This window comes from Tamandua tetradactyla, chromosome 9, assembly GCF_023851605.1.
Source record: "Tamandua tetradactyla isolate mTamTet1 chromosome 9, mTamTet1.pri, whole genome shotgun sequence".
Lineage (NCBI taxonomy): Eukaryota > Metazoa > Chordata > Mammalia > Pilosa > Myrmecophagidae > Tamandua > Tamandua tetradactyla.
The window spans coordinates 35,745,832-35,756,637 of record NC_135335.1 but is presented as its reverse complement, the minus strand read 5'-3'; the positions used below and the strand labels follow the sequence as shown (position 1 = coordinate 35,756,637).

At 50.9% G+C, this 10,806-nt stretch overlaps 1 protein-coding gene across 2 annotated transcripts; it reads left to right on the top strand.

Moving 5' to 3' along the window:
- Window positions 1–262: 262 nt before the first annotated feature.
- Window positions 263–10,176, top strand: H1-8 (H1.8 linker histone). Of its 2 annotated transcripts, none has more exons than XM_077115093.1 (5): window positions 263–414; window positions 6,654–6,904; window positions 7,923–8,241; window positions 9,479–9,540; window positions 9,855–10,176. In XM_077115093.1, the coding sequence occupies exons 1-5, from the start codon at window positions 288–290 to the stop codon at window positions 10,119–10,121; spliced, it is 1,026 nt and encodes a 341-aa protein (XP_076971208.1). In that variant the 5' UTR covers window positions 263–287; the 3' UTR covers window positions 10,122–10,176. The 2 variants fall into 2 exon arrangements, with proteins under 2 accessions (XP_076971208.1, XP_076971209.1); XM_077115094.1 differs by lacking the exon at window positions 263–414 and adding an exon at window positions 6,200–6,300.
- The last annotated feature ends 630 nt before the right edge of the window (window positions 10,177–10,806 follow it).

Sequence of the window (10,806 nt, the reverse complement as noted above, 5' to 3'; positions counted from 1 at the left end):
CTGCAGGAGACATGGAAGAAGACCCGATTCCACGGGGTCACACCTCCACCCCCCGCCCCAGCCCTCATCGTTTTGCTGGTAGGGCTGAGTCTGAGTGGAACCAGGAAGATGATGAACCTGGGCTCGGAGTGGGAAGGCCGGGCTGCAGTGCCCCGCCCCACCCCACCCCCAATCAGCAGGCGGCGCCCAATCAGAGGCTAATTGATGTGGGGGCGGGGCTGCACGTATATAAGATAGGAGCCTTGCGGCTAGAGGAGCAGAACTTACCGTCTGCTTCTCCTTCTGCAATGGCTTCTGGGAGCAATGCTTCCGGGAGCAATGCTTCCAGCGACTCTTCGTCCTCCTCAGTGGGGTCCAATGCTTCCAGCGACAACTCGGCTGCCTCAGTGGGGTCCACCAAGGTTGTGAAGCCAGGTGAGCGAGGAAAGGCAGCACCCATCCCCAGGTTGGGCCTGGGGGCTGAGGCTGGCCTTGCCCAGAGGAGAAGGGCAGAACAGGGCCTTCCAGCTGGAACCCATTTCCCTCGCCGTCCGGGGAAGAATGGCAGCAGGGGCTGCAGCTGCAGGGCGGCTAGTTGGAGAAACAAAAGCAACAAGTGTTTAATGCGGGGCTGGCCTGTGGATCCAAGGCTGCATTCCACTTTTTAGTCAATAGACCATGACTCAGGGTTAACCAGATCCATTTTTTTTTTTTTTTACCTGTTTGATGGGGGAAACTGTTAATAGAAACCACCTGGATAAGAATAATGTGTCGGGTGCTTTAAGGGAGGTAACACAGAGGGCTTGAAGAGCCCAACCCAAGCTGGGAGGTCAGGGAAGGCTTCCTGGAGGAGGTAACCCCTAAAGGATGGCTAAGTCTCAACAAAGGGCTAAATTCTGAGCATTTACAAAATGTCCTTGGGGGGAGGGTGTTCCAGGTGCTGTGGGAATGCAAGGGTGGAGTTGCTTGGAAAGGCCAGGGAGGGGTCCAAATCAAGGTGCTCTTTGGCCCTTCTTGAATGTGTGAGAGTTGCTTGGGTGACCAAAAAGGAGGAGATCATCCCAGGCTGAAGGAACAGCATGGGCAGAGGCCCAGAGGTGAGAGAGCTAATGGAGCATTTGGGGAGCTGTGAGCCTTCCTTCTGGCAGAGGGCACAATTGGAGTGGGGAGAGGTGGGCAGGGGCTGGTCAGACTAGGTATCCACGGCTATGTTTGGGTATATGGACTCTTTTTTTGGGGGGAGGGGGCTTTTATAAAGAGGATTTATTAAGTCACAGGTTTACAGTTCTATGGCCATAAAAATGTCCAAACTAAGGCATCCAGAAAAGGATACCTTGACTCTGAAGAAAAGACTGATGGCATTCAAGATTCCTCTGTCACCTGGGAAGGCACCTGGGTGACTCTGCTGACCTCCTCTTCTAGTTTGTGCTTTCAAACAGCTTCCCCCCGGGTGTTATCTTACTGCATTTCCAAATGTCCGGGTTTGTGTGGGTTCTGAGCTTTTTCCAAAATGATTCCCTCTTTTATGTGTGTGTGTGTGTGTGTGTGTGTGTGTATATATATATATATATGTATTTTATAGACAGATCCTCACACACATACAGTCCATACATGGTGTACCATCAGTGGCTCACAATATCGTCACATAGTTGAGTATTCATCACCATGATCATTTTTAGAATATTTGCATCACTCCAGAAAAAGAAATAAAAAGAAAAAAACTCATGCATCCCATACCCCTTACTACTCCCTCTCATTACCACTAGTATTTCCATCTACCCAATTTTTTATTCTTTATCCCCCCTACATTATTTATTTTTTATTCATCTGTCCATACCCTGGATTAAAGGAGCAGCAGACATTAGGTTTTCACAATCACACAGTCACATTGTAAATGTTATATCAGTATACAATCGTCTTCAAGAATCAAGGCTACTGGGACACAGGTCAACAATTTCAGGAACTTCCCTCCAGCTACTCCAATGCATCATAACCTAAAAAGGGATATCTGTATAATGCATAAAAATAACCTCCAGGATAACCTCTCGACTCTTTTTGAAATCTCTCAGCCACTGACACTTTATTTTGTCTCATTTCTCTCTTGCCCCTTTTGATCAAGAATGCATTCTCAGTTCCATGATGCCAGGTCCAGGCTCATCCAAGGAATTCTGTCCTACATTGTCAGGGAGATTTACACCTCTGGGAGTCACCTCCCACATAGGAGGGACACCTGCATAGGTGTGCTCACCTGCTGAGTTGGCTTAGAGAGAGGCCATATCTGAGCAACAAAAGAGCTTCTAGGGGTGACTTTTAGGCATAATTATAAGTAGGCTTAGCTTCTCCTTTGCAGGAATAAGTTTCGTAGGGGTGAACCCCAAGATTGAGGGCCTGGCCTATTGATTTGGTCATCTACACTATTTGCAAGAATATCAGGATTTCCCCAAATGGGGAAATTTAGTATTTCCTCCTTCCTGCCCCCAGGGGCACTTTGCAAATACTTCTTTATACACTACCCAAATTACTCTGGGACATATCAGGGTGACACTAACCTGGACAAACTGACAAGATCTCATGCCCTATTCAAGATTCCTTGTATTTATAGCATTCAACTAAACTGACAATACAAGTTAAATTAGGTAACGCATTACTCAAAATACAAATTTTACTCCAAATAAACATCCTTCTCTTTGGTCTCACACAGAAGTTGAAGTTTTAAAATATGGACCGTATTGTCCTTTACCTTGTATTCTGATTTACCTTAGTCCTGTCCAGATCAGCTTCTTTCTTCTTTTTTTTTTTTTTTAACTATAATTAAAAATACTTATTGAAAAAATTTCTAAACATCATCTGAGCCTTCAGCAGGTTGTAACCTTTTAGGTGGTGGAAGGTCTTGCTTCGATATTGTTGGCTGCTGACTGTTCAGGGGGTGGTTGCTGAATTCAACAGTGAATTTCCCACTTTGACCGACTCTTCCTTGCATGAAAAATTTCTCTGAACCACGTGATGCCGTCTGGGAGCATTTTACCCACAGTAGAACTTTCAAAATCGGAGTCAATCCTCTCAAACCCTGCTGCTTAGTTTATCAGCTAAGCTGATATCATATCCTAAGCCCTTTTCTGTCATTTCAGCAACGTTCACGGCATCTTCACCAAGAGTAGATTCCATCTCAAGACACCACTTTCTTTGCTCATCCTTAAGAAGCAATTCCTAATCCATTCAGTTTTTATCATGTGATTGCAGCAATTCAGTCACGTGTTTAGTCTCCACTTCCAATTTTAATTCTCTTGCTATTTCCACCACATTTGCAGTAAGTTCCTCTACTGACGTCTTGAACCCCTCAGTCATCCATGACTTTGCGTGGATGTTGCAATCAACTTCTTCCAAATTCCTGTTAATGTTGATATTTAAGCTTCCTCCCATGAATCACGAATATTCTAGATGGCATCTAGAATGGCAAATCCTTTCCAGAAGGTTTTCAGTTTGCTTTGCCCAGATTCATCAGAGGCATCACTCTCTGTGACACCTTATGAATGTACCTTATGAAGCATATTTCCTGTATAATAAGACTTGAAATTTGAAATTACTCCTCGATCCATGGGCCGCAGAATGGATGTTGTATTCACAGGCACGAAACGGTAATGTCACATCATATCAGAGCTCTTGGGTGACCAGGTGAATTGTCCATGAACTGTAACATTTTGAAAGTAATATTTTTTTCTGAGTAATAGGGCTCATCCGTGGGCTTAAAATATTCAGTCAACCATGTTGTAAACTGATGTACTATCATCTAATCTTTGTTGTTTTATTTATAGAGAACAGGCAGAGTAGAGTTAACATAATTCTTAAGGGCTCTCGTATTTTCAGATTGGTAAATGAGCATTGGCATCAACTTACTGTTGTCCACTGCATTAGCCCCTAGCAAGAGAGTCAGCCTGTCTTTTGAAGCTTTGAATCCAGACATTTACTTCTCCATCAGTGAGAGTCCTAGATGGCATCGTATTCCAATATAAGGCTGGTTTACCTACTTTGGAAATCTGTTGGCCCAGTGAAAAGGAGATAATTCCAAGGACAGAATATCCCATGAGTTTGACTTGGTCTAATGGTATTTTCTGTCGTCCATTCAAAGCTGTCCCCAGCCTGGCAACATCCTCTCCGTGGGCTTCTTGGATCTGCAGCATCCGCGGGTTCAGCCGTAGATAGACCAGCTCTCAGGTGGGGCTTCACATCCTTGGTCTTGGAAACCAGTCTCCCCAGGTGTCAGCTGGGACTGATGTCGTTCTTCTCTCCTCTGCCAGGGTCTCCTTGGGCCAAGCTGCTTCCCGTGACAGCTCAGTTCTCCAGATTAGCTTCTTTCAGATCTCTAATCAAAGTCTGGTCATTTCTTCAACTTTTTTTTTTTTTTTTTTTTTAACGTGGGCAGGCACCAGGAATTGAACCCGAGTCCTCTGGCATGGCAGGCGAGCATTCTTGCCTGCTGAGCCACCGTGGCCCGCCCACCCTTCAACTTTGTAAACAGTTCCGGTATGGGGCTTCAGAGCTCCAACTCTGGGTCTCAGGTGTCACATAAATACCTGAAGTCTCAGGGAACAACCAAGTTATACCCAAATGGCTCAGTATCTCAGAATTTAGACATAATAGGCACAATTCCTGAATATATGACTACTGTAAGAGCCTGCGATCTAAGAACCTTTACAATAGGCCCCAATCTGGTTTCCCATGCTCTCAACTTCAGTTCTGAGTTTGTACATTATAGTCCATGTGAGTAAGGCGTGATGATATTTGTCTTTTTGTTCCTGCCATTTCATTCAACATGCCGCCCTTAAGCTCCATTCACCTTATTGGGTACATGGCCTCTTATGCTGAGGCCAGTAGGGAGCCATGGAAAGTTTTATGCCAGCAGATGAGAGATGTGAGATGCAGTGAGAATGGGACAGAAGGAGAAGGGCAGCAGAGAGGAGGCTAGGGCCGTGGGGATGGAGAGAGAGGAGGGCTCGGGGGAGAGAGAGAAGACTTTGGGATGGACAGAGTGGTTGTGAGAGCGAAAGGAACGCTTGGATGTCTGGGGAGTTCTGAGGGGACCACTGTTCCTGGGTAGAGAGTATGGAGAGCAGGCTTGGGGGAGGTGCGAGTTCTGTTCTGGACATCCAGGTATACAGCAAGTGTTTAATAACTACCAAATGAGGGGCTGAATCCTGCTGGAGGGTCAGGGGTTAGCAGGAGGGGAGAGGTGGGCTTGGGGGTGTTGTGCAGGGCGTGGTTAGGGAACGCAGGAGAGAGATGTTGCAGTTGGGCGGGCCCAGCCCCCCTTAGAGACTCCCATCCCCGTGGTCCAGATGGAAAGACTGTGGCCCAGAGAGGGGAGCAAGCAGGGGCTCCACCAAACCACAGGCTTTGGCCCCAAATAAATATTCCCAGACCCTGGGCTCCTCCTGGCCAGGGTGCAACAGGGATTAGATTTTTTTTACAATTTTTGCTCCTCTCTAGAGTTTTTAGGTGGGTTTACTTTTTGCCTTGAAATTTGTTTTTTTTTTAACTGTATTTTTAGCCAATCGATTCATTTTTGAGTCTTTAAAATCTTGCAAATTGATCAGAAATTAACATTCTAAAATGTCTTTAAATCGCTGTGTTTAAATCGCGTTTCATGTTCCAATCACTTTTGTGTGTCTTACGGTGACAGATGATTTTTCCGGCTTCCCCCCTTTCCCACCTCCTGGGTAACTTTTTAAAAGCTAAGTTTTGTTAAGATGTAATTCACATGCCATACAATTCAGTCATTGAAAGTGTGCAGCTCAGTGGTTTTTAGTATTATTTACAGAGTTGTGTAATCATCACCACAATCCAATTCTACAATATTTTCATCACCCCCCCAAAGAAACCCTGAACCCATAAGTTACTCCCCAACAGCCCCTTCCATCCCCCTATGCTCACCCCCCTGTACACACACACACACACACACACACGCTCACACCCTCACACGCTCACACGCTCACACCCTGTCTCTCAGCCCTAAGCCACCACTCATCTTTTTGTCTCTGGATTTCCTATAAATGGGATCCTATGCGGCCTTTTGTGCTGACTTCTTTCACTTACTGTGATATCTTCAGGCTCCACCCATGTTGTCACGTGGACCAGAACTTCATCTCTCTTTACGACAGAATAATATTAATATTTCCCTGCACGCTGGTACCGCCTGTTGTTGACCCATTTACCTGCTGCCGGACGGCGGGTGGTTTCCCCCGTCTGGCAGCTGTGAGTGGTGCTGCCGCCAGCTTCCGCGTGCAGGCCTGCGTGTGGATGGGCCTGTGTTTCCATTTCTCCCGGGTATGTACCTGGGGCTAGAATTCTTTTGTAACTTTTTCTTACGAAAACTTTCGAGCAGATCCGGAAGTTGGCAGACTGATGCGGTGACCCCTTGCGGTGCACCCAGAGTCGAGAGTGATGGGCCCCACGCGGGGTCTGGGAGGCCGTGGCTGGCGATGGGCACACGGCCCGCCCCAGGCCATCTCTCAGGCGGGCGCCGGGTGGCACTGGCTGCGTGCGAGACCTGTCCTGGCTGGGCCACCTGCCTCAACCCGGTCGTTCCTTGCCCAGTCCCGTTTGCGATTGGAGAGAGGCAGGTGCCCTGGGTCACGTGCTGCTGGCCCTCCCCCCACTCCTCCCCCTCCCTCCCCCAGGCCCGAGCTGCAGGGGGCTGCGCCGCCACCCCCCGATGCTGCGCATGGTACTGGAGGCGCTGCAGGCCCGGGAGCGGCACCAGGGCACCTCGGTGGCCGCCATCAAGCTGTTCATCGTGCAGAAGTACCCCACGGTGGACCTGATCCGGCTCAAGTACCTGCTGAAGCAGGCGCTGGCCAAGGGCATCCACCGCGGCCTCCTGGTCAGGCCCCTCAACTCCAAGGCCAAAGGCGCCACCGGCAGCTTCAAGGTGAGGCGGGGAGGGGGGCGAGGGCCGGGGATGGACGGATGGACGGATGGAGCAGCAGTCCCAGTGCCACCCTCGGTGGCCCCCGCTGTGTGTCTCCTCCTGCCTCCTCCTCCTGTCCTTCCCGAGGGCTGACCTGGGACACCCCCTTCTCCAAGAAAGCCAGCTCACCTGTGGGGGTTCACCTCTGGCCACCAGGCTAGGGAGTTTTGGGAGCTTGGGGATGACATTGGTTGGGCTCCGGGTCCTTGGCAACCCCAGCTCGTGCCTGGAATCCCTCACCAAAGACGAGGCAAATAGGGGCCCAGGCACTAGAAGGACACAGCGCTGGGGTGGAAGCCCTGCTTTCTGGCTACAAACCCGGGACAAGGCCTGGCCCTTCCCTGTGCTGCCATTCTGTCCCCTCATCCTGGAAATGAGGCTCTCAGAAGGGACCAGGCCAGGGCTGAGGGCAGATTGGGGACAGAACTGAACCCTAGTGTTGTGAGTGCCAGCTGCCATCGGGAAAATCTCAGGGACCCAGACACGGGGTCATTGCTATGCCCCGAAATCTTGCCCAACGTCTGGCACATTTGGCAGTTGCCTCTGATAGTTGCCGTGGAACACTTTGGAACTTTCTCAGCCTACCATGTGCCAGTCCCTGTGATAACCGTGTGACTGACAGCAGGAAGTCCCTTATGGAACTCTTGGACATGGGTTAGAGCTCAGACACAAGATATGGCAAGGCCAGGTAGATGGGGCTGGTGAGCTTGAGGTGCCAAGGGAAGGAGCCAGACCTCGGGCGAGTCACTTCATTTCTCGGAGCCTGATTCCTAAATGACCAAACACCTATATCGCAGCCCTCTGGGAAGGTTAGAGGGGTAAGGACACCAGGCTTCAGTAGGTCTCCAGGGAACTAGTCCAGGTTGTGCGTCTTCTCCCTGTGCGTTCTCCCTACTTCCCTGAGTGTTGCGTGGGGCACAGGGGAGTGAGGCGCTAGGAACTGCTGCTCTCAGTTTTATCCCGCGCTCCCCTTCTCCAGTTAGTTCCCCAGAGGAAAAGGAAAACCCAGCTCCGGAAGACATCCACCGTGATGGCTCTCAGCAAGCCTGGAGGGAAGGGCTCCAAGCAACCAAGTGAGGCAAAGAAGGAACCTCCCAACCCAGGCCAGGTGGAAAAGGTCCCCAAGAAGCCAGATGAGGCGAAGAAGGCTCCCCCCAGACCGGGGCCAGCCAAGGGGAAGGCCCTCAAGATGGGCAGCGAGGCCAAGGCGTCAAAGCTGGGTGAGACCAGGAAGGGTTACCCCAAACCAGACAAGGCCAGCGGCGCGGCTGGGCTCAGTGGGAAGGCAGAGGCCAAAGGTGGGTATGCAAGGGGGCGGAGGGGGCCTGGGTGATGGTGTTTCCCGGTGGATCGCGGGGTGGGGGGCGGCCCAGCTCTGGAGAGGGAGTTCCTTATCTGTTCAATGTATCTCAAGCACTCAGCTTGACCTGGGAAGGTAGCTGGTGGAATGTGGCCAGGTGGGGGTTGTGTGGTGTGGCAAAGGGCAGACACTTAAAGTTTGTGAACTGGGACTCATAGAGTCAACAGGAACCCAGGGAGCAGTATGACTCATGCCTGAGGCTAAGGTCTGGGAAGCTTCCTGGAGGAGGTGTCCCGGGCAGAGGAACAGCATGGACAAAAGACCTGGAGGCATAGGGAAAGTGGAGGGCTTTTTTACCCCTAAGATTGTAGGGAACATATATAACGTAAAACCATTTTTTTTAAGTGTACAACTCATTGACATTCTCACCTTGCCTGTGATGGGCTGCCATCCGTTACCAAAACCTTGTCATCACCGAAATTGGAAACTCTGGGCCTGTTCATTCTTCATTTCCCCTTCCCACCCCCCAGCCCCTGGTAATTTTACTCTCCCTGTCTCTGTCCACTTGTTTATTCTAAATGTCTCATATAAACATAATCATTGAATAGCTGTCCTTTTGTATCTGGTTTATTTGACTCATCATGGGTCGTCAAGGTTTATCCATGTTGTAGTATATATCAGAATTTCATTCCTTTTCATAGCCAGTTAGTATTCCATTGCATGGATGTACTACATTTTGTATGTCCGTTCACCTGTTAATGGACACTTGGGTTTCTAAGGTGGAGCTTTTGAGGAACCACAGATAATTCTGTGCAGGGAGGGGGACGTGGGAGCAAAAGGAGGAGGCTAGGATGGGCAGCCAGGAGTCTGGACACCACCTGGAGGCAAGGAGACAGCAGGGAAGGCTTCTGAGCAGGGGAGAGCTAGGGTCAGAATTATTTTTTTTTTGAAATGTCTCCTGGCTGCCAAGGGGAAGATGGCAAATAGACTTGATAGGAGACCTTGTGCAGGTGAGGAGAAGAACGTCTGCCGAGGCGCTTGGTGTGAAGTAAGCCATAGAGATCCACTGTCCTTTCGCCACCCCCGCCGCCCTGCATGTTAGCCCTAGTTTACAGGCTAGGACACTGAGACTCAGAGCGGCCAAGGACTTGGCCCGTTAAGTGTCAGAGTGGGGCCTGGGACCCCGGACTTTCCTCTTGAGTCTTTTTTCCCTACACGACCCCTCCTTCCCACAGATGCTGAGGTCCACGGTAAAACAAAAGCTAGGAGCAAGAGTTCCAAAGCCCCGGCCACCAAGGTAGGTGCCTGTCGTAACTTACCTGGTCCACTTCTGGCACCCGTCCCCACCTTCAGCAGGCCAGAGCCTCGGTGTCCCACACCCAGCTCCCAGGGGGGACTGCCAGAACAGAGGGGATACTTTCTCCCCACCAAGTTCAGGCCACCTTCTTCTCCCATTTCCTGGAAGACTGCCAACCCCACTTCACAGAGGAGGCACCGAGGCTCAGAGAGGTGATGTCATGTGTCCCAAGCCACCCAGCTCTGGTGGGCTCCAAGCTGTGTATCCAGCCCCGCCCCGCTCTGCCTCCTTGCTCCTGCTTTGCTTTCTTGTAGGGCAAGAATCGTGCTACTGCCCAGACCCAAAAGAAGATGGCGGCCACAGCTAAGGCACCTAAGGAAGCTGCTGCCCCAGGGCCTGGGGAGGAGCCAAAAGCCAAAGCAGCTGCTCCTCCGAAGGGCAAGGGCGGCAATGGGTCCAAGACAGCACCTGCCTGTCTGGGCAGCAAGATGGAGGCCCCCAAGGGCTCAAGCAGGCCTGGACTGCCCAGCAAGTTCCTGTCATCCAAGGGGCCCAGCAAGAAGTCTGAAGCCGGGAGCTAGGAACCAGGGCGGAGAGAGGCTGAGATTCTGCTTGAGTTTTTATTCCCCCCCCCCCCCCAGAAAAAACACTACTCTATTTAATTGTAAAAGTATTTATCAATAAAGACTATTTTCCCCCCTCTCATAAATTAGTGTGGGTAGAGGCTGAGGTCCAGGGATTTGGCCACACAGTCACTCATGAACCTGCCCTGTGCGCCTGCTCCATTGGCCTAGGGCCCAGGAAGCAGCCCCGTTCTGGGGGCACAGACTGGTGCACAGATGTGTAGGGGCCCGTGGAGGCAGGAAGGAGGAGTGTTTAATTCAGCCGTGAGATCTGGGACGGCTTCCTGGAGGAAGTGGCTCTTGCTCCTCGAGAATAAGTAGTTGTCCGATAGGTGGGGGAGGGAGGGCATTGGAGGCAGAGGGCATGAAGGGGTGGGGTTGGGAGGGGTGGTTTGTGGTGGTGGTGGTGGGTGTTTGGGTGTGTGGTCTGGGAATCGAACCTGGGTCTCCCGCGTGGAAGGTAGGCATTCTAACCGCTGAACTACCCATGCACCCCTTGGTTTGTGGTTTTGAGTGGAGTCGGGGTGGGTGGCATGAGCCCACGGGATGGGTCGGAAGGCCCAGAGCGGCAGAATTAGGAATGTGGACTTGGGGGGTAAGGGGGAGACGGGAGGGTGGAGACGGGGAAGTAAACAATGTGTTG

Excerpts from the sequence above, each read along its gene's own strand:
- H1-8 (XM_077115093.1), top strand. The coding sequence starts at position 288 with ATGGCTTCTGGGAGCAATGCTTCCGGGAGCAATGCTTCCAGCGACTCT. Across the intron at positions 415-6,653 it reads CACCAAGGTTGTGAAGCCAG|GCCCGAGCTGCAGGGGGCTG; the intron begins GTGAGCGAGGAA and ends TCCCTCCCCCAG. Across the intron at positions 8,242-9,478 it reads TGGGAAGGCAGAGGCCAAAG|ATGCTGAGGTCCACGGTAAA; the intron begins GTGGGTATGCAA and ends TCCTTCCCACAG.